Here is a 24,191-nt window from a genome sequence, read left to right as displayed (position 1 = left end):
CAAATGGCCAACAGACACATGAAAAAATGCTCAATATCACTAATTATCAGAGAGATGAAAATCAAAACTAAAATGAGGTATCACCTCACACCACTCAGAATGGCCATCATTAAAAAGTGCTCAAATGATAAATGCTGGAGAGTGCGGAGAAAAAGGAACCGTCCTACACTGTTGGTGGGAATGCAAATTGGTGCAGCCACTATACAGAACAGTATGGAGGTTCCTTAAAAAACTAAAAATAGACTTACCATATGATCCAGCAATCCCACTCCTGGGCATATATCCAGAGAGAACTCTAATTCGAAAAGACATATGCACCCCAGTGTTTATAGCATCACTATTTACAATAGTCAAGACATAGAAGCAATCTAAATGTCCATCGACAGATGCCTGGATTAAGAAGTTGTGGTATATTTATACAACAGAACACTACTTAGCCATAAAAAATTTAAAAAATGCCATTTGTAGCAACATTGATGGACCTGGAGATTGTCATACTAAGTGAAGTTAAGCCAGAAAGAGAAATACCACGTGATATCACTTACATGTGGAATCTTAAAAAATGACACAAATGAACTTATTTACAAAACAGAAACACTTTGAAACATAAAAAACAAGCTTTTGGTTACCGGGGGGAAAGGGGATGGGGAGGGAGTTTGGGATTTGCAGATACTAACTACTATATATAAAATAGATAAACAAGGTGTTACTGTATAGCAGAGAAGTATGTTCAATACCTTGTAATAGCTTATAATTAAAAAAGAATGTGAAAAAGAATATATATACGTGTATAACTGAATCACTATGCTGTACATCAGAAATTAACACATTGTAAATCGACTATACTTCAATTAAAGAAAATCTATACCATAAATAATCTCAAAAATCTATGAAATAATTAGTTACCAAAGGGCTTAAAAGGCCAAAACAGAAATCTTTCATGCCTCAGTACTACAGCTCATTCACTTTAGTCATGTTCATCAAGGATAACAATACTCCTATAAGTAGCTTATATAAATTTGTAAGTTATGAATTCACTAGAACTTTATTATAAGCCTGCTTGTCTTAGAGTAAAATTTGGTAGTTACATCTGTAAGTATCTTGTCTAGCCTCTGAATTTCACCTGCCAGACACATCTACTTAGCATAGTGTTTTACATTTTTAAAAACATGAATGCATTTAGGAGGGACAAGGACTATTTAATTCATCACTCTGTGTTACTACGTTTCTAATATCACTCATTTATGTTTCCTAAGATCATATCTGAGCTTGCTGTTTTATATCAAAAAGCCCAAAGATCTCACTAAAACACAAGATTGTAATACAGAAGGCAAGAGCCTACATTAAGTGTTGGCCAGGGTACAGGCAATCCTCACGAGCTAATGGCACAGTGTAAATAAACCCAGCTTTTCTGCAGGGCAACCTGGCAATATGAATTGCATTAGAAATTGCTGCAGCCAATGCATTCTAAACAGATAATGGAAGAAGTGCACAAAGGTGAACCAGATAGTTCTTTACAACACTGCTTACAATCATGAAAAAGTAGAAACAACATATATATCAAGAGATGACTGATTAATCTTAGTCCCATTTAGTCAACTGGATACCATTCACACACACAATATAATGCACTAAGTAGGCACAATATATAGTACTCATTTGCCAGCTACTCCTCTAGGGATTTGGGATATATCAGTGGAAAGTCCAAACTTAAAATTTATTGCAGGAGAAAAATGATGAAAGCATAAATAAGTAAATTATAATGTATGTTAGAAGGTGATGAGTGCTCTGGTTGCAGTGAAGGTGGATTATGGAAAGATCTTAAAGACAGACACAGATTTTCCTGATGAATAGGGTATAGATTATAAGGTATGAGAAAAAGAGAAGTCAAGAATGACTCCAAGGTATTTTGCTTAATGCTAAAAAAAAATTTCATCAACTGAGATAGGGAAAATCTCTGGGTAGAGCAGATTTATGGGGAAACGTTGTGAGTACTGCTACACACATCTACATTTGAGACATCAATTAACATCCCAGGGGAGACACCAAACAGGCTGTAAAACATGCAAGTCTGGAGTGGAGGGTCTGGGCCGAAGATGAAATTGGTAAGTCGTATGCATGAAGCCATAATTATATGCACATGTAAGTAGAGATCTGAAAGACTATGTACCAAGATCTGATGATGCTTGCCCATGAATTTTGTATCATTCTTTATACATTTATATACCACATATGACTTTCTGTAATGAATATGTGTAATCTTTATCAACATCAAAAAAAGAATTAAAGTACAGAAAAAAAACTACAGGAAGTACTAGCATCTTTTATTCTTTTGGGGTCCCTAGGAGACCTACCTGGCATCCTAGTATTTGTCTCAGCTCCTTGACAACTGGCTTGACCTCAGATTCCTCATTCATAAAATTAGGGAGGTGAACTACACCAGTACATCTACTAATTGAGTTTATACTAGAATCTAACAGGGTGCTTTAAAAAATCAGACACCAGATTCCAGCTAAACCTACTGAAGATCTATATTTTAATATTAAATGTATACAAATAAATGGAAACCAATGAATACTCATTTAACCAGGATGTGGTCTATAACTTTGGGGTTTAAAAATGTAATGGTTTATGCTAGTTTAAAAATAATCCTTGTAGCTTACTTTATAAACTGAAAGATGTATCAAACACAATCCCAGAAATTAAATATTTGTTCTAAACAATTAAATGTTCCATAAACAGATGATATAAACTAGTTCATTTTTTTGCTCATGGTTTACAAAATGATGTATCTGAATGTGTGTGTATTTATACATAAAGAAATTAAAATGATTCATACCAAAATACCACTTTTCTCTTTGTTATTTAAAGTGGCTCCAGGAGGAAAATAGGCAGTGGTACTTGTTGTAATATCCAAACTTTTACAAAGGTTGTCCTGGGTGGCACAGTCCATCCATCCTACATTAACAAGACCATCCTAAAATGGAAAAAAGCAAAAAATAGGTACTGTTGTAAGTGGAAGAAAAAGTTAAAGGGATTTATATTTAGCAAAAACAGAACTTCTCTATTGTAAATTTTTTAAAAGAATACTCCCAAAATGATGCAAATTTGAAAAACATGATTAATAAATCTGATCTAATAGATATAAAAATTACACTTAACATACATAGGAAACATTTTCAAGCATACACAGAATACTAATAATCTTCATAAGTGGCAAACTCCCAACCCACAAAGGGAGCGTCACTGGTGTTAAAATGTCAGCAACACAGAGACTACTCCTTGACCATAATAACGATGAGAGCTACATAAATAAAATAACAAAACAACAAAAAATAACGTTTGGAGATTACAAAAATACTAATATATACCCCTCTGGCTAAAGAGGAGCTTATAATTAAATTACAGAATACTTAGAAGTGAATGATAACAAAAGCACCATGTTAAAATGCATTGAATACAGCTTAGAAAGAAGCTTATAGCTATAAACACATTTATTAGAAAACAAGGACGATTACAAATAAGTGAGTTAAGTGTTCAAGAAACCACCAAAGAAAATATGTGGAATCAGCTTTTAAATGTGTTTCTTAACATGGTGCTATGTCTTACAAAATAATGGATGCTTACCAACATACCACTTAACCTGAGACGTGTCTGTGAAGTCAAACAATCTAGGGAGGAAAAAAAATTATGAGGTAATTTCAGCTTTATTAAGTCTATACTTTCAGTAGCCATTCCTCCAAACTACTAAATTTATTCTAAGGAAATTAATTGGGCTGTGCTGGTAAATACTGAGACCTTTATTTACTAGGTAGACACAGAGGACAAAGTTTCATTCTTCTCCTTCCTCCTCCCCCTCCCCCCAGCTCCCACTCCTCACTCTTTTATTTCTTGCCCTTAGCTTCTCAGGATTTCTAGCTAAAGAAAAAAGAAGGAATTTTCTCTCAAGCACCTCTTTAGGATCTTATTTCTCAAATTTCTCCTATCAACAATGGACCTATCTGATAAATATATGTCTAGAATCCTTAAAATACAATACAATCTTAAAATAGCTTCTCCACTATTTTTATGAAAGTTCCATAAATATAAATGCTAGACAGATTTAGAAGAAAGTGAGACATAGCATTACAGAGCTTACAGAGATAGGTAAAATCAACCTACCTGTGGTAAAAGTAAAGTAATGTCAGAAAGTTTTAGAAGTTTTCTTTAAGTGTGGAATGGACAGAAATATGTGTATTAGGCCAAAATGAGACAAAAACCCTTCAGTGACAGTCTAAGTTTTAGGGTTATTAGGTGATTTTTGCTGCAAGGCAATACCTTACTTAAGATGGGTGAGTGGTTGATTTTTAGTTAGTTTAGCAAAGGAATACCTTTTCAACATAGCAGCATAAACAAATTGGGATTAAACATATAAAAATGAATTAATTAGGATATTTTCTAACACTGGGACCAATTTTTAACCAATCTTATTGCTTGAATACAGTTTACAGTTTGTGTAGGGTATTAGACTTTCAACTTACTGAAAATGGAAAGTTCTAAAAATGTAAAGTCATCTTTAAATATATAGTTTTATGAGGCAGATGAATCATTTTTGATATGAATAAGTATGAGGCAAAGTCAATAATTGCAAAAAAGTGATTATTTTGGGAGGGTTATATCTGTCAATGACTAGTTATTTTTTGCAAAGTGCCAAATACATTTGTGGATAGCTGACAGTATAATTTACCATTGGAATGATTAATCTGAAAAATCAGCCCATCGAACACAAACCACAAATGATACTTAAAAAAATAACATCAAAGGAGCGACCAATATGGTAGAGTAGAAGGATGCAGCGCTCATGTCCCCCAACAAACATATAAAAAATACCTCTACATGTAGAAAAATTTTCATGGAAAATTAACTGGAAAATGGCAGAGTTCCTATACAACCAATGCTGCAAGAAAGATTCCCACACAATCGGGTAGTACGGAAAAAGGCATAGGGTCAGGACCCCGACCTGAGGGATCTGAAAGGAAGAGAAGGTCTGCATGGGTAGACAGACCCTCACTGTGGGGAGCGAGTGGGTTGAGCATGCCAGTCCTGGGGTGGATTGGGCATGTCAGTCCTGGGGTCCTGCAAGGAGACAAGACCTCTTGACTGCTGGGCGAACTGCTGGGATAGACAGAAGGGCTAGAGAAGCCTAGACTGTACTCAGGAGGAGTGCACACGTGCTGGTTACCAGTAATCAGGGCGGAGAGAGCTTTGTACTGGTAGCTGCTGCCTCACTGTATTCCCCAAGTAGGGTGAACACCCTGCCCTACTCACTCCACACCACTGCTCAGCACAAGACCTGGGCCAACCATGCCCTGGGAAAAGACTTGGTCTAGCTATACAGACACAGTCTGGGGGGTCCTGGGATGTAATATGAATGAGGTGGTCACTGCCAGTACTCACTCGGGTGGTGCCACAGGAGCACCCCGCAATTTTCCTCCCAGCAGAGTGAGTGCTCTGGCTCTGCCCACTCCATACAAAGCTTAGCTCTGGATCTGGGGCAGGCAGGTCCTGAGAGAAGACGGCCACTGAGGCAGCCCAGATCTCTGGTGACAGCACAGCCACCTCAAATCTAGCAGCCATAATGCCCCAACCCCTAACCCCACCCACTCCACACCACAGCCTCGCACTAGATCTGGGATGACACAACAGGGTAAGGGACGCAACCCTGGGCTGTTTCTGAGTGGAGCCACAGATGCCTAAACAGGCAGTGCATTGGTCCTCTGGAAGCACACGGACCTCACTTGCTTCAGCAATTACTTCCTTTGAGGGCAAGGCAGCACTGAAGGGGAATGGAGCCTGATCAAGCCTGACCCTCAGGTGTCTATTCCAATAACGGGAGAGCAGACCCTGCCCCTGACAAGGTAGCAACAGCCATGGACCAAAGAGGAAGTCCTGCCTCACACACAGCATAAGTTTAGGTTCCTCCCCAAAACCAACCACACCCCCTATCAAGGTGATAATGACCAGCACACCTTGAGGAAAGATGTAGCTGGTGTCCATATCAAAATCAGCCTTCACACCAAACATGCTGTATACATGCAGTCTACACAGGGATGCTCCCACATAAAAACACCCCTTTAGGACTATAATAGACAACTGTTTCTACTAAATTCATAGAGACAGAGGAAGTTAAGTAAAATAAAAAGGCAGAGGAACTACTCCCAATTAAAAGATAAATAAAACTGACAAGCCAGGTTCATCATGAAGAGAGAGGAACCAAATAAACAAAGTGATAAATGAAAGAGGAGAAATAAATAATACCAGAGAAATATGAAAAATCGTAAGAGTACAATGAATAGTTATACGCCAACAAATTGGACAACCTAGAAGAAATGGACACGTTTTTAGAAACAGCCTGCCATGGCTAAGTCAAGAAGAAACAATTTGAACAGACTAATCACTAGAAGTGAAATAAAACCTGTAATAAAAGAACTCCCTGCAAACAAAAGTCCAGGACCGACAGCTTCACTGGAGAATTCTACCAAAAATAAAGTAGAACTTATACCTATCCTTCTCAAACTTATCCAAAAAACTTAAGGGGGAACATTCCCAAATTAATTCTACGAGGTCACCATTTCCCTGATAACAAAACTAGACAAGGACACCACAATAAAAAAAGAGGAAGTTGCAGGCCAATATCTTTCAGGAATATAGATGCAAATTTCAGCAAAATATTAACAAATTGAATCCAACAATAGATAAAAAGGATCATAAACTACGATAAAGGTGAACTCACTTCAGGATCACAGGGATAGTTCCACATATGCAAATCAATCCATGGGATACACCACATTAACAAAAGACAAAAGCCACATGATCACAGAATCATCTCAACAGATGCAGAAAAAGCATTAGACAAAATTCAACATCCATTCACGATAAAAACTCTCACCAAAGTGGGTGCAGAGGGAACATATCTCAACATAATGAATGTCATTTACAGCAAATCCACAACCAGCATAATACTCAATGGTGAAAAGCTGAAAGCCTTCCCTCTAAATTCAAGAACAAGGATGCCCATTCAGGCCACTTCTACTCAAAAAAGTACTAGAAGTACTGGACTCAGCAATCAGACAAGAAAAAGAAGTAAAAGTTCTCCAAACTGGAAGGGAAGAAGTAAAACCGTCACTCTTTGCATATAATCTATACAGAGCCCTAAAGTCTTCACCCCAAAAGTACTAGAACTAATGAAAGAATTCTGCAAGGTAGCAGGCAACAAGATTAATATACAGAAATCTGTTGTGTTTCTATACACTAAAAATGAAACATCAAAAAAAAAAAAATCCTATTTAAAATCATGTCAATAAAATAAAATACTTAGGAATAAATATAACCAAGGAGGTAAAATACCTACATGCTGAAAACTATAAAATACTGGTAAAGGAAACTGAAGATGATTCAAAGAAATGCAAAGATATCTATCTCTTGCTCTTAGATGGGAAAAATTACCATTGTTAAAATGGGCATATTACCCAAAGTAATCTACAGATTAAACACAATCCCTATCAAAATACCCATGACATTTTCCACAGAATTATAACAAATAATCCAAATTTATATAAAAACCCCAAAAAACACAAAACTGTCAAAGCACTCCTGAGGAAAAACAACAAAGCTGGTCGTATAACTCTCCCAGACTTCAAACTATACTACAAAGCTTCAGTAATCAAAACAGCATGGTACTGGTACAAAAACAGACATAGATCAACGGAACAGAGCAGAGAACACAGAAATAAACCCATACACCTATGGTCAATTAACCTACGACAAAGAAGGCAACAACTGTTAAAAAAAAAAAAAAAAAAAAAAAAAGGTCTCTTCAGTAAGTGGTGTTGGGAAAGCTGGACAGCAATATGTAAACCAATGAAATTAGAACACTCCCTTCACACCATATACAAAAATAGATTTTAAAATGGTTTAAAAACTTAAATATAAGACATGATACCATAAAACTCCTAGAGAGAACATAGGCAAAACATCCTCAGGCAAAAATCACGCAATATTTTCTCAGAACTGTCTCCCAAGGCAAAAGAAATAAAAGCAAAAATAAATATGGCCTTATCAAACTTAGTGTCTTTTGCACAGCAAAGGAAACTATCAACAAAACGAAAAGACAACCTGCAGAACAGGAGAAAATATTTGCAAACGATGAGACTGACAAGGGGTTAATATCCAAAATACATAAACAGCTCATATGACCCAGTAACATAAAAAACCAAACAACTCAATCAAAAATGGATAGAAGACCTAAACAAACATCTTTCCTAAAAAGTCATACAGATGGCCAACAGAAACAGATGTTCCATAGTGCTAATTATTAGAGAAATGCAAATCAAGACAAAAATGAGGTATCACCTCACACTGGTCACATGGCTATCAAAAAGTCTGTAAGTAGTAAATGCTGGAGAGGGTGTGCTGAAAAGGGAACACTATTGGTGGGCGTGTAAACTGGTGCAGCCACTATGCCACTATGGAAAACAGTATGGAGGTTCCTCAAAACCTAAAACTAGAGCTATCATATGATCCAGCAATTCCACTCCTGGGGTATATCTGGAAAAGATGAAAACTTTCATTTGCAAAGATATATGTATCCCAATGTTTACAGCAGCACTATTTACAAAAGCCAAGATATAGAAACACCCCCAAATGCCCACCAACAGACAATGGGCTTAAGAAGATGTAGTACATATATATACATATACACAATGGAATATTACTCAGCCATAAAATATAATGCAATATTGACATTAGCAACAATGTGGGTGAACCCAGAGAATACTAAGTGAAGTAACTCAGAGAAAGACAAACATTAAATGATAACACTTATAGGTGGAATCTAATAAAATAATACAAATGTCTATACAAAACAGAAACGAACTCAACGGCACATAAAACAAACTTATGATTACCAAAGGGAAAAGGGAGGAAGGAAGGATGAATTAAGAGTATGGAATTAACGGGGGGTGGAGGGTGGGAAGGGATAGACTGGGATTTCAAAATTGTAGAATAGACTACACTGTATAGCACAGGGAAATATACACAAAATGTTATGATAACTCACAGAGAAAAAAATGTGACAATGAGTGTGTATATGTCCATGAATAACTGAAAAATTGTGCTGAACACTGGAATTTGACACAACATTGTAAAATGATTATAAATCAATAAAAGTTAAAAAAAAAAGAGTATGGAATTAACAAATATAAACTACTATACAAAAAATAGGTAAGCAACAAGAATTTACTGTATATCATAGAGAATTATACCCAATATCTTTTAATAACCTATAATGGAATATAATCCACAAAAAACAAGAAAACAAACTGAATCACTATGCTGTATGCCTGAAACTAACAATATTGTAAATCAGCTATACTTCAAAAAAATTTAACAATTTTATAACCTGTTACATGTAAAATAATTTAAAAGGTAAATATTCATTAAATAAAAATTGTAACTCTGGGTATAAACTGTATTTGAAGTACTGAATAATCAATTATAGTAGCATACTTAAGACTGTCACCTAATCTAAGGGTACATAATTCCATTTATAAGATTAGTAACTTCTGGGGATCTAATGTACAGTATACAGTGATTACAATGAACAATATTGTATTAAATACTTGAAAGTTGCTCAAAGAGTAGATCTTAAATGTCCTCACCATAAAAAAGAAATGGTAATTATGGGACAGGATGCAGGTGTTAGCTAATACTATGGTGGTAATCATTTTGGAACATATGAGTGTATCAAAATCAACACGTTTTATACTGTGAAGTTATACAACGTTCTATGTCAACCATATCTCAATAAAGCTAGGAAAAAAGATTAAAATTAAAATTAAAAATTAAATGTCATAGTCCCTTCATATAATAAAATAAAGAAAAATGTTACCTCCTCCTGTGGAACAAAAAGTGATCAGCCAGCCAACACCAGCAGCAAATGCAGTTTGTATGGAGTTAACAAAATTTCCTTAAGAGAATATAAAGCAAATTTCTGATCACTGAGTACTCATAATGAAAACTGTTTTCTAAATGGTTGTTCCCTTCTAATCTCATTTCCCCATCCACTCTGAGTGGTTTTCAGCATTTTCTAAAAATCCTCTTGAGATGTCAAATTCCTTCACTATTTTTTCCATCACGTAAAATCTAAATTCATTGTTTCATTAAGAAAGAAAGAAACTCAAATTGGCAATTAAGGTCCCTTGTGACCTGAGCTTTGTTTACCCATTCAGCCAGCTATATTCGTCCCCATGCCACTCCAGCCCTTACCCATCTTTTTGTTAGATTCATGAAATATTGCCAGTTTCCCAAATACAGTGGCCTTTTAAGGATTCCTTTTTCACCTTCAAGACAGATTGGATCTGACCTCATTCAAGGACTTCCTAACTCTTCCTCTTCCCCACCTGAGTTCTTTCATAGCATTCATGCTTCCCTAAACCTACCTCTATCATAATAGTTACTACCTTGCATTTTAATGGTTTACTAATATCTTCCTTACTAAAACAATGGGGGTCCCTGAAGGCAGGGATTATATACTTTATTAGTGCAGCTCTGGTATTTGACATAGTTTCAGAGACATAACTGATACTCAATGAATGATATGAGCATTTCTTTAGAGGTAACTACTATCATTTCATGGGTAGTACAGGGTAATAAAATAACCCATCTAAAGTAACTTGATGAATTAAAAGCCTAAGACTGGAAGTGTTTTTAAACTTCAAAATTAAACTGAATAGGCATGAATTTACTGCCTGATACAGTATACTTATGAACGCAATAAAACAGTTTATTAAATATTTAGTTGAACTTTGAAAGTTGCCTTTTCACCTAGCCCCATCTCATAAAATCTTAATTGTTTTAGTTTCTGTATAAATGTAGTTTATTTATTAAATGCCTACTATTACGTCGAGTTCAGAACAAATGATACAATTCCCTTTAAGAAAGCATGGAAAAGACATTTTAAAATTTCAATATTATGACCAAAACATTAATACTGCCACTGAGAAACTTAAAATACCAATTCAAAGTATCCTTGAAAATTGAGCAAAGTATGAAAATAAAATTACCTGTCCATAATTCTGTCACTGTGCTTCTAACATGCTGCATGGCGAAATTCACTAAACTTTCCTTTGATCTGTCACCATGGTATTTCACTGCAGCCTAGTTTTTTATTTACAAAAAGAGAAACATCCTTTACATTTTCTTTTCAAAACTCATACCAAATACCTTTAATTCTACCTCATTTTGAATAAGTAAGATCTGTCTATAAACAGTGTATTTCTAAATGATATGCTGAGAATCTTGATTTTATAGATTACATGGCAGACATTTGAATAATACTGTTTATAATAGTTTGTTTGTTTTACCACTTAACACTAGGGAAAAAAGGGAAATCAGAACTTTATAGTCAATGAGAGAAAATACCTGTAAATACTTTGTGAATTATAAAGTACCATATGCATATTGGTTACATTATATTAAGATGGAAATTGAAACTGGCAAACATTTAATTTTGAAATAGAACAAAGTCAAAGCAATGGCATCAAAGTATTCACAACACAATCAAAAATTTATTTTAGGTGCCATCTGACTACAGCATAGTAGTCTTAAAAATCAAATAAGACTTAAAAATCAAAATACTGTAAAATCCACACATATTCAGATTTTCTCTAGTATTTCGATGTTATAATTTCCACAAATTTAAAAAAATGCAAATTTAAACTCTTACCATTCCAGCCCTAAAAATGAAGAGGCTGGGATAACTGTTGACTCCTTTCATCCGGCAAAGCATTCTATCATCGCCACAGTTAACCGCTCCAATTCGAAGTAATCCATCCACTTCTTTAGCAAAGTCTCTCCACTATGAGAAAAAAAAAAGTATTTCTCAGATAAGATCATTTATCTTTCCTTGAACATTCTTCAAGCTCTACATTCTTAAAGGAGAGTATTTCTAGCACATAAAACCATATACATGTGAAAAAATGATTATTTCTGATAGTTATAATTACATTAGTAGAAAAAGTCCTAACAGTAAAAAAAAAAAAACACTCAAATAACAGAGCAACTGTAAATAATAAAACTTTAATAATCAGGATATAAAAAATACGTACTGTGGGAGCTAAGTCATGGCAGTGTGAACATCCTGGGGAGTAAAAGTTCACAAACCACAGCTCTCCAGAATTAACAGCAGCATCTACAAGCACATGAAACCAAAACAACTTAGAACTATTTACTAAAGGTTTGTGCATATTTTAGTTAAAAATTTTCATTGAGATCAGAATGAAACAAAAGTCATGTATCTCTCACACTGCCTTTGTTATTTTCTGTACAATTTTTTCTGTAAGAGGAAAACACTATTTCAACTGTCAAACTAACAATACCTTTTTTATTAACTCTTCCAAGCCCTACCTGCATAAGAAGCAGACTTGAACTACATGATCGAAGTCATCATGAAGCTGTAAAAAGAAAGAAGCTACACAAGGAAGCAACAGCTGAATCTATGAGAATTTCAATGAGAGAAATGAAGAGGAACAGTGAGAGACACGGAGATCTAATCATTTTTTCCATCTGCAGCACAGGTTAAACATGTGGTCAATCAATTCTGACAGCTAATCCAGATTCTGACAGAATGAAGTAAGAGACCTACACAACACCTACCGGAATAGGAAATGTGTAACGTTTGCCCTTCATGGACATTTACCTTGGTAAATTGTGTTATTTGAAGTATTAGATCAGGTTTTTAACAATTCAAAACATGAATACATATTCGCTAAAATAATAGATCTGAACACCACATAATGTGTACCCAACCATACATTATACATTATAAGCTATAAGATGATCTGATACAAGTAAACAAAATTTATTCATTAAAAAATTTTATCATTGTAAGGATGTGCTCTCAAATTCAAGATAAAAAGGTAAAGACAATTTGCTTTTGGTTAAAGAGTTTCCATGTAATTCCATATCAAAATCAGTTCTCAGTTAATTTTTAAAGAAAATTTTCATAAGTTACAGCAAATTATAGGAAGACATCAAAATATGCACACCATTCTAGATATATGTAATTATTCTGGTTAATTAGTAACATATGCAGGCCTCAATGTTCACCTAGATTTCAATTACAAGGCACACAGATCTATGGGAAAAAGTTAATCCATACATTACAGGCAACATGTATACATTAGGATTTTATCAACTGTTCTTTGGCAACCTTAGAAAGTCTTGACAAATAGACTACTCTATCCAGGTTGTCAAAATAATTGTCATGTTGACTTAGACCATCAACTGAATTTAGGTAAAATCTTGTATGTTCTCTGCCCCTTTCTCTCTTCTCCTTCTGAGTCCCAATAATGCCAATGTTAGTACACCTGATGTTGTCTCACAGGTCTTTTAAGTTGTCCTCATTTCTTTTTATTCTCTTTTCTTTTTCCTGTTCGGCTTCAGTGATTATCACTACTCTCTCTTCCAGCTCCCTGGTTCATTCCTCTGTACCATCTAATCCATTCTTGATTACTTCTAGTGTATTTTTCATTTCACTTACTGTATTCTTCATCTTTTTGGTTCTTCTTTCTAACTTTTTGTTTTAAAAACTTCTTAGTTTACTCTGTTCGTTATTTCTAGAGTTCTCTAAACATATTTACGATATAGTTAAAGGGATGAAAGGAAAAAACCTACAACCAATAATATTCTACCTGGCAATTTAGAGTTTAAGGATCTGAAGATCAAAAGTTTTACAGAGAAGCGAGAGCTAAAAGAGTTCATCACCATGAAACCAGCTTTACAAAAAATGTTACAGAAACTTACATATGAAAAAGAAAAGACCACAGCTAGAAACATGAAAATTATGGAAGGAGACAAACATACAGTAAAGGTAGTAAATCAGCCATATATAAAGCTAGTAGGAAGGTTAAAAGACAAAAGTAGTAAGATCAACTATAACCACAATAACCAATTATGGGATATACAAAACAAGAAGATATAAACTACGTCAAAAACAGTAAATGTGGTGGGGGATAAAAATGCAGGGTTGTTAAAATGTGTCTGAACTTAAGACATCAGCAACTTAAAATAATCACACACACATATAGATTGCTATGTACAGTGTGGAGAGCAGAGTCAGTAACTGTAATATCTTTGTATGGTGACCTACCATAACTAGAATTATTGTGGTGATCATTTAAGATGTATAGAAACACCAAATTATTATGTTGTGTAACTGGAACTGACATAGTGTTGTAGGTTAATTACACTTCGAAAACAAACTCAGAAAAATACATCAGATTTGTGGCTACCAGAGGCAGGAGCTGGAGGGAAGGGTAATCGAATGAAGGCAGTCAAAAGGTACAAGCTTCCAGTTAAAAGACAAGTAAGTACTAAGGATGTAATGCACAACATAATAAATATAATCAAGACTGCTGTATTTTACATACGAAAGTTGTTAAGGGCAAATCCTGAGAGTTCTCATCACAAAAGAAAAAGTTTTTCTATTTAATTTTATATCTTTATGAGATGACGGATGTTAACTAAACTTACTGTGATAATCACTTCATGATGTAAGTCAAATCATTATGCTGTGCACCTTAAATTTATACAGTGCTGTATGTGAATTATATCTCAATAAAACTGGAGGGGAAAAATGATGTACAATAAATATGAATGGCATTTAGTGTGACGCAAAACCTTGTGTAAATGAAAAAGTCTCCCACCTTGGTACTTCGTGTTCACAGAGTACTTCTAAACTATTTGCCCAGTTCCCACTATTGTTGAATAATAAGAATAAGGTTAAAATATTTTTAATACTGTATTATCAAAGCTCAATGTGGGTGTTTTTGCACAACCCAGTGACCCAGAACAGAACAAGTACAACTTAAAATGCAATTTTCAGCGTCTAAACTACACAACTACAGCTAACGCCTGTCTGTTAGTATCTATGCAACTACAGCTAATAGACTGTTAGCCTAGAAAAATGTAAAAGGAAGAGGTACTTTGAGTTCCTCTTTAACTTCTTGAGCTTATCTTCAAAAGGATGCCTGTATTGTGTGGGTACTATTCAGAATGACTAGTGTAGGAGAGATGTTCTCTGCTTTTGCAGATATGATCTAGAACCTGTTTATAATAACCAATGTAATACTTTCCTGTCACATATAAAAAGATAACATGCATCATGTTTAATGGGAAGGATGAGAACATTTTTAAAACTTTCAGAGTCAAGTTTACTAATCACATTTTCTCTTCTGTTCTAGTTGAACAGTCTAGAGTTCCACTCCTGATAAAAATGAAATATGTAATTTGGATTAACTCTTTCATTACAACTGCAGCAGACCTGGACAAAATACAAAAGACTTCTGTTGAAAGCATCAGTTACCAATACAGTGAAGAATTAAGGGGTCCAGGAATGGGAGGAAGTAGAAATCAGAGGGCCAGTTTACCACCTCTAGAACACGGAGCTGATGAGTGAGCAACTGAGCAGAGCTCTTAACAGATTCATGAGACTAGAGGGATGAAAACAGAGCGCTTAGGGTATAAGTAAGAAAGGATCCTGTAAATAAAGATGAACTGGAAAGAGATCAGTCCTATCTAAGTCCAAAGCTCAGCTTTTAACCTCTTTGGATAAAGCTGATCTGAGATCATTAGTGACTCTAGTCCGAAGAAAACATAATTCCTCTCTGGAGGAAGAGAACACACATAACTTAAAAATAACTCCATAATTACTTATATAATTCGTTACACAAAAGACAAGATCAACTAACAAACTACTAGTAATAAAGAGACCCACAATCAAGTTAGGCTAATGTGATATTTACATAAGCACAAATTGATACTGCTATCCAACCTTGTCATCTTCCTGTGGCTTCTTCAACTAAAACTGCAGGATTAGCTTGTCTAAGACTAGGACTACATATGGTAGTATTAGAGCTCAGAAGGAATAGTGGCAACTCTGCACCAAACCTATCAATGTTAGTTATTTTTGAAAAATTGTCTCTAACGTTTTGTGGCTACAATTTATTCTTAACTACTATCTGGGGTTCTATATGAACTATCAGCAGTTCTTAACCTTTTCTCTATAGTGACAAATCTGAAAAAGTTTGAACCCATGTGCAATGCAACCATCAAGAAAGTCTTTAATTTTGGGTGGATTCATGCACTAGTCAGCTTGCAAGTTTTGCTCAGTTCCTCCAATTCTATCTCTAATTTCAAAGTTTTCTGCCCCACCGGACCACAAAATACTTACTGATAGTCTAACACATGAGAGACAATAACCACAGGAAAAGTAGTAAGTTCACATAAACACATGCCAAAAAATTATGATTTTGCCAGCTTGAAACATGGGTTATCAGTTCTGTCTACCAACAATATAAATGAATCGAATTTTCTGCCATTTCCTTTGGAGGAAAAATATTCATTTTTTGGGGAATTTGTTCAAGTGTTCACTGCAAGACTTCTAACAAAGTAATGAACTACACAGCTACTTTGTAGGCCTAAATTCACCAACATGATGTAGAAAATAAGAATGACACAATTCTTGCTAAGAAGGAACTGTACATAATCAGTGACTGTAATACATTGTTTATGATAATACAAGAAATTATATGCATGCATTTTACAGCTAGTATGCTATTACAGTTTTCTAAATTAACTGTAACACAGCAAAATAAAACAAATTTGATTTGAGGTAAAAATATTGGTTTGAGGCAGAAAAAAATATTTTATTATACACACACAAGTTTGAAAATATAAGAATCTAATTCAACATTTAAGGTTTTCTAAAATGCAATACAAAGTGCGGTAGAGCTAAATTTTTATATCCATTTTCACACAAATCATAGGTCAAATTAAATCTGCTGCCAAAATAACTATATACTTATTCAAAACACTGAAATACAAAAGTTCGAAACCAGAAGTATTTTTGCAAGTTTGCAGCAAGCTCACCTGGTATACAAACCTGTCCTGAACTGGTATGGGCTATGTATTATTTTTACTTTTTTATGCATTTCACTGTGTAATATTATGTTAAAATTTTTTTTAATTTAAAGATATTTTAATATATGTTTTTAAAAACAGTATACTGCCCTACATTCTGATAAGAACTTTATTTTTATCAGTGCTGATTTTTTATTTTCTCATACAGCTTCTATCCTCTATGCATCTTTGTGTACACATTTTGTAAAATTTATATTATACTGCATATACAATTTTGTATTAGGTTTTTTTTTTCACTTAACATACTCTTAAATGTAAACACTTTTTAATAATCTGGAAAAATGCAGAAAAAGAACAGGTATTGTTTCATTATTAATTCAAATCTGTCAGAAACACACATGTATGGAATGTTGAGGATGTTGCTTAGTACTTCTAAGGTTTCTTTTCTTCATCTGTGAAATGAGAAAAATAATTGTAGCTAATGCACAGGAAGGTCATAAAAGTTCATTAAGATAACAGAAGGAAAGTTGATGATGATACTAAAAGAAACTATGTGAAAATCTTAACTAACACTGTAGAATGTTATTTAATGTTCAAGATATACCATATTCCCTTGCTAACATTCAAAAAAATTTCTAAATTCTAAATATATTTGTCCTCAAGAATTTTAGTTAAGAAATTGGTCTTGAACTATGATTTTAGAAAAATCATATGTCCACAAACTTACCAAATTCTCTTCTATCCAATGTTATGATTTCAGGATCATCATCATAAATACCTAATTTTAAAAGTACATGAAAGTATAAAATTAAAACTTCATTATAAAAATAAATCATCACATAAAAATGTTACTTTTGTTTCATTCATCAAAAAATAGATTACTATACTAAATCTCAATGTTTAAGAATATGCAACAAACTAAGAGAAAAGCAAAGAGTAAACAATACCATTGGTGATACATTTAAAGAGTGATCAAAAGATACTAGTTTCTTGATATGGATTGTCACAGGGGTGTGTGTTGCAGGGTTCCTATTATAGTCATGTAATTTCTTCTCCATAGGAAATTTCTATTATATGTTTTTAAAAAAAATTTTCATTTTGAAATAGTTATAGACTTAAAGGAAGTTGTAAAAGTAGTTCAAACTCCCATTTACCTTTCTCCCAGCTTCCCTTAATGGTGACATGCTATGTAATTTTAATACAATAGCCAAACCAGGAACTTGGTACTGGTACATTACTGTTAACTAGATTACAGACCTCATTCACTTTTAGATTGCATGTTTTTTTAAATATGAGGTATTATTTAAAAATATTTATTGCTAAAGGTCTTATATAATTAGAATATTTGCAAAAGTAAGGGCAAACTGAAGTAAATACAAATTTTATTTATAATAATTAACACTAATGTGAAAAAGTTTCTCATTATATAAAATATTTAAATATTAGTGATGGATATATACCAGGCGTCAGTAACTATTTTAGGTTTTATGGGACACATGGTTTCTGTCACAACTACTCAACTCTGCCCATTAAGTGTAAAGGACAATACTAGTTAAATGAGCACAACTGCATTCCAATAAAACTTTATTTACAAAAGCAGGTGGCAGGCCAGACTGTCTGTGAAAGTAGATTGCTGACACCTGTTACAAACTATCACGCTATAGTGAATATACCTGAAAATACTATTTTGAAAAGAAAGTCAGCCTTGAGAAACAAATATTCCAACTATAATAAAAAAAATTTTATTTAGTCTAATATGTATAAAAGCATACTTCAGGCTTACCCTCCATTTGAGGCTAATTAATGACCAAGAAAACTACCGCATATCTGAATGCTCCCTCTTGCCTTAATATCTGTTTACTTTTCCCCTTCCTTGATTTATTTAACTTGCTCACTCTCTCTGCTCTTGCCTCTCTCATTCCTGTCAACACCTTAAACCATTATTAACATTACTAATTAAGAAGGATGGCATTTCTACTGAAGTGACCACTATTAAAGGAAACTTTAGTCTTTCTTAGAAAATATGGTGCTCTAGAAATATGAAAAGGCTTCAACATTTAACTTCTAATGCAAATATTTTTAAAATTAATTGCAACCCTTACTTTAAAAGTATTTAACAAGATTATGACTGAAACATCTTCAAACCTATACAGATAGTATCTACATACTACTTGACTTTCCTTTTGAATTCCACTCCCATGTTATTGAAGAGTCAAGGTAATGCATCCTAACTTCCTAAGTGGTGAAACAAAACTTTCTAAATTTACTCAAATAAACAAGAATTTCATAAGGAATTTCATTATCATCTTACCAAAATCATAACGATAGTAATTCCAGCTTTCATACTGGCCTCCTTCTTGATTATCTGCAAGTCCTTTTTCTCCATATTTGTCGTACTTTTTCCGCAGATCTTCATCTTTGAGTACTTCATATGCTCTATTTATTTTTAAAAAATCACTATGTGCATTTGGGTTATTCTATTAAAAAATATTAATATAATATTTGTTTCAGATACACAATCAAATCTCTACAGAACCTATGTTGATGTAATTTAGTCCTGAGAGTTCTGTGAGATTAGATACTAGGATAAGTGGGAGCAGTACAATTATGATACGGGTGATCATGGACCGAAATAAAAAAGTTATTTTTAAAGAACTACAATTTTAAAAAATAAGAAAAGTAACAGAGAAAGGAGAATTGATGCCTCAAAAGGTTGACAGATGTGGTCATAAAATATGTCATTCCTTCTAAGAAATGCAACTGAGAAAAAAACTAATGAACCCCTGGAAAGCCTTAATATTGTAAATAGTATGTTACCCCTAAGACAATCACAATGAAATTTGTGAGTTATTTTATTTGAGGTTAATATTCAACATATTAACTAAGAAAAAGCATGTAATCCAATCTATCAGATAATTAAATAAGAACTAGTATCAGAATAACCACTCAACATAGGATTGATGTCTGTTACTGTTTCACAAAATTGTTTTTTGAATAATGCTTTCACCTAAATAATACTTAGTTGTAGGTGGTCTACTATCTTCCATATAGAAACTTAAAGAAATGATATTTTTAAATTTTAAATAAAAATCGTAAATACAATAGAATGTACATCTCAAGAAAAAATTACCAATTAACAAGTTTTAGAGAAATGTTGATTCTACTGCTCAGCTTTATGCAGCTGAAATCAAATAATCCTATTTAAAACTCTATCTAGAAAATTATAACAATCATACCTTTTTCTTTGATGAATATCTAATTTCACTGAGAAAAAATGAAGTAAAGTATAAAAATACCTTAAGATAAAAGCTAATTTAGTTTTGAAAGATTACATAATTGGGTACACAATCAAATATTTATGATTGCAATTAACTGGACTTGGCTGCTCAAGTTTTAATTCACAGTACTTTTGACTCTGGTCTTGGACTTGCACATGGGGGAAAATAGTGAAAGTCGAAGCATGCTATTATTAGCTATTACTATTTTTAGGACAACATACCCTCTAAGTCCTAAGGAAACAATATTTCTGTTACTGCTCTAAAATACTTGATTTTAACCTACTTTACTAAGAAAACTACTTCAGTTACTTCTGTTTTGAGATTAACATCTGTAAGAGAGCTGCTGGAAATTAGTTTTCAAACTAAGAGGGAAACTGCATTTTTGGTATAGACATTCCTTACACTATTCTAAACTTAGAACATTTTGCTTCTTTTATTTTTTTGGCTGTTTTCAGTATAGAAGATGAATTACGATTTTTGACATGTGATTGTTCTTAAGCATTTTGAGCACTTATTTATAATAATTTAAATACATATTAAAACCTTCTAAAACACATTAGATATTTTTAAAAAGAAAATTTTACCTACCGGGTTTTTATCAGGATGTAGCTTCAAAGCCAATTTCTTGAAAGCTTGTCTTATTTCTCTACTGCTTGCAGTTTTGGATACTCCGAGTAAACTGTAAAAATCTTGATCTGTACCCACTAAAACAGCCATATATAGTATTAGAAAACAGAGAACGACCCTTTTCAAGTCTCTGACATAGTCATCTTTATTTAACCAGACCCTCATTGTCTTTTTTGTCCAAGTTTTGATTTAAGTGAACATTAAGGTAATGCCGCTGGTTCCAGTTGATGTAATATGCAAGTTTGAGAACTTCTGTCCACATTACTCTAAAGGTTAATCAGGCATCACAAATTGTCTCCCAAAACGTTAATCTAAAGAGAAAAAAATCGGGTAGTTACTCCCAAAACGTTAATCTAAAGAGAAAAAAATTGGGTAGTTAAAATATCTTAATTAAAAAACAAACCCATGAGTAACACTATTTACTAAGTAACACTGCCAGCAATACAATCTCCAGTAAATGGCAAATCAGGGTGAATGCCCCAGGCTGTTCTTTGGGGGATCCCCTTCATTACTTCCATATCCAGGTAGCCAGATTCGTGAGATCACTGAAGACAGTAAATAAAGGTAAAAAGTAGCTAGTGCGGTTACAGCTAGCTAGAACACTTTACAAACAAATGCTGCAATTTGCTCCGATCAGCACCCAGAACACAAGGGGTTGAAGAGGAGTGACTTCCTTCCTTTTTCTATCCAGCTTAAGCATGGCCCTTTTGATCAGCTTCCTTTTCGGCTATTTCTTCGCCCCTTTAAGGCTAGCAGTTTTCATTTCAATCAAATTTCACTTGTAGGAAATGTCCTTTGGCGGGGACTAGAAAGCACGAGATCCTTTCAAAGGGTCTGTATTTTTCATACAATCGGTCGAAGAACGGTAATGAATTTATATCATTGTAATAGACAACTTATATAGTAGGCCGTTTTCCCCCTGGGTTTTCTCAGAATGTGCTTATATTACATCCAAGTAGATATTTTATATACCTAGCAGAGTAACAATGTTAACACTGTAATTCTATTGCAAAGTTTAGTCTGGTATAAAAAGAAAAAGAAACAGAAAAGGAGAAGAGGAATTAGTTATTTAGGCATGTTCACCTGTGTAGGGTAAAAATAAAATCATCAGATTACATGTAAAAAACTTAAATACTTTGGTTCCAAAGAGTAACACTCTGAAAAATGTAACCTTCCTAGCATCCTCAGTTCCTCCCTTCTTCATTTACTCCTAAACGTCTGCTTTTAAAAATTTTCTCCCTACCTGCAAAAGGTTTTTGGTTCATTTCTAATTCCTTTTCTCGCCAGCAAACCAAACCAAACCAAAACCCCCCATTTTTTGGTAAAACATAGTGGAGATTAATAAATGTCCAGAAAATGACTAGAAAAAAATAGAGAACATATTCTCAAACACAAGTGCTGCTTGTTCTTGCCTAGCGGAGGTTCTCGGTCAGCGTGGGCGTGCCTGACTTGCTCTGCCCCCCCTTCGAGCACAGGTGGAAGCTGCAGGTAAATGCAACGCTAACTCACTGCCGCCACCACTCCAGAAAGGGTTGCGGGGAGAACGGGAAAGATGGAGACATTGAGAGAAACAAGACTGTCAAGTGTTGCTGGTGTGTGAAATCTCAGGCCGGACTAAGGGAGAAAGAAACCTGGATGGATAACCGAGGCTAAAGTGAGAAAATGGAGCAAAAAGCGGGGAACCGCTGGGCGGAGGAAGGGTGGTATTGGTACCGGAGAAGAAAGACTGGGAGCGAGAACACAATAAGCGACCTGCAAGAGAGAGAACAAATTCCGGCGCACCGGCATTTCGCCCCCACGCCCCCACCCCGCATCTTCCCAGAGGGCCCAAGCGCCGCCGGCACTCTCAGAGCCTCGGCCCCCGGCCTATGCCCACCTCGGCGTCGCGGGGTCGCCTCCTGCAGCTACTTCCCCATCCTCAATCCCTGGCGGCGGACCCCACTCGGCCTAGCGCAAGCTGTGCCTGCGAGAGGGAAGCGCGCACTCTTTAAACGCTGCCCCGCCGCATCCGGGACTGGTGAGGTCCAGCCGCACCGCCGGGTTGCGAGAGCGGCCGGCTCCGGTCTGCTCCTCGCGCGCCGGTCTCCTAGGCGAGGCAGGGCGGGGCCTGGCGCGGGGCATTGTGGGAAAGGCGTGGACGACGCGGCTTGGAAGGACTCGCCGCAAGCCTTGCGGGCGCGGCGGGGTGGGGAGGGCGGTGTAAATTTAGGTTGACGTGGCCTTCTGCGCGGAATCCGGCTCCGGCTCCGGCTCCGGCTCCAACCCGGAGCTGAAGGACACGCTGTGCCCGAGAAGCCTGCGCCCCCGCACCAGTGCAGCTGGTGCACGCGGCAGGCCGGATGCAGGACCACGAAGCCCGCCCCTTCCTGCTCCCGTTGCTGTGGTGACGGGACCCCCCCTTCCTTCCCGGAGGGCGGGTTTAGGCAGGCAATTACCGTGTGACCGTGTTTTTAAAGGGAAAGGCAGGGCTATAGAGGATTTTTATGGTCGGTGAGTCGGTGGAGCAGAAAGGGGAAATTTTGCGGAAAAAGGGAAGCTTTACTGAAGTGACACTGATTTCAGTATCAAACTATAGCGTTCAAGAGGCAGTAGGAAATTTGGGAGAAATAAAAATATTTGTGAGTGTGTGTGGGTGAACGAACATTTGAGCATAACACAGTATTGCCTGACTTCCTGGTCATTGAAGCTGGAAACTGGAGAGTTATCCATAATCCTCCTTCCCACCTTTACATTTAATGATATGGTATAGAAACTGCATTTTTGATCTGCAGCATCATAACTAGAACAATGGAAGTAGCTGCATTTGCATCTATCAGAAGAGAAAACATCGTGATAAAGAGGATGCCTGCTTATGACATCAACGCAAATATGAAATAAATTGTAATTGGTAACAATTTCACGTGTAGTAAGTCAAATGTCAGCTTATAAAAAAATGACCATATAGGATCCATAGCTAAACTAATATGTCTCTGTAGGATCCAGCGAGGAACCACTTGTTTCACTTAGTTGTCCTAACTCCTTAAGACTCCTTCAAGTTAGAAATCATTCTTCAGTTTTTCCTTGACTTTCAACACCTTGTTACTTGTGAAGAATACAAGCCAGTTATTTTGTAGATGTCTCCCTTTTATGGTTTGTCTGATGGTTCCTCATGATTAGATTTAGGTTATGATTGTCAGGAATTTAATAGAAGTGACACTATGTTCCTGTCATTGCATGTTATCAGGTGGCTCCAGTTTTGATTGGTCCCATTATTGGTAGTATTAAGTTGGATTGTTTGATTAAAGAGTGTATGTGAGGCCTTTCTACTGTAAGGTTATATTTTTCCTT

The 24,191-nt window shown here is 35.3% G+C and overlaps 1 protein-coding gene and 1 long non-coding RNA gene across 2 annotated transcripts in view; one reads left to right on the top strand and one right to left on the bottom strand.

Annotated features, from left to right (window-relative positions):
- Window positions 1–12,571, top strand: part of LOC141577724 (uncharacterized) — a 76,910-nt gene extending 64,339 nt beyond the window's left edge. The window contains exon 3 of the long non-coding RNA XR_012507077.1: window positions 12,439–12,571. This is a non-coding gene — a long non-coding RNA (uncharacterized LOC141577724). The remainder of the gene's footprint in view (window positions 1–12,438) is intronic.
- The window catches only part of DNAJC10 (DnaJ heat shock protein family (Hsp40) member C10), a 47,966-nt gene extending 24,760 nt beyond the window's left edge, over window positions 1–23,206 (bottom strand). The window contains exons 1-10 of the mRNA XM_010960005.3: window positions 22,741–23,206; window positions 20,826–21,175; window positions 19,271–19,436; window positions 17,687–17,737; window positions 12,147–12,229; window positions 11,765–11,896; window positions 11,103–11,196; window positions 9,929–10,006; window positions 3,628–3,671; window positions 2,840–2,977 (exon numbers count right to left, since the gene is read on the bottom strand). Of these exons, the coding sequence (XP_010958307.1) occupies window positions 2,840–2,977; window positions 3,628–3,671; window positions 9,929–10,006; window positions 11,103–11,196; window positions 11,765–11,896; window positions 12,147–12,229; window positions 17,687–17,737; window positions 19,271–19,436; window positions 20,826–21,029 (990 nt within the window). The 5' untranslated portion in view covers window positions 21,030–21,175; window positions 22,741–23,206. The remainder of the gene's footprint in view (window positions 1–2,839; window positions 2,978–3,627; window positions 3,672–9,928; window positions 10,007–11,102; window positions 11,197–11,764; window positions 11,897–12,146; window positions 12,230–17,686; window positions 17,738–19,270; window positions 19,437–20,825; window positions 21,176–22,740) is intronic.
- Window positions 23,207–24,191: the final 985 nt, after the last annotated feature.

Source organism: Camelus bactrianus, chromosome 5, assembly GCF_048773025.1.
Source record: "Camelus bactrianus isolate YW-2024 breed Bactrian camel chromosome 5, ASM4877302v1, whole genome shotgun sequence".
NCBI lineage: Eukaryota > Metazoa > Chordata > Mammalia > Artiodactyla > Camelidae > Camelus > Camelus bactrianus.
Note: the sequence above shows the minus strand (reverse complement) of the source record. Positions and strands in the feature narration are given on the sequence as shown.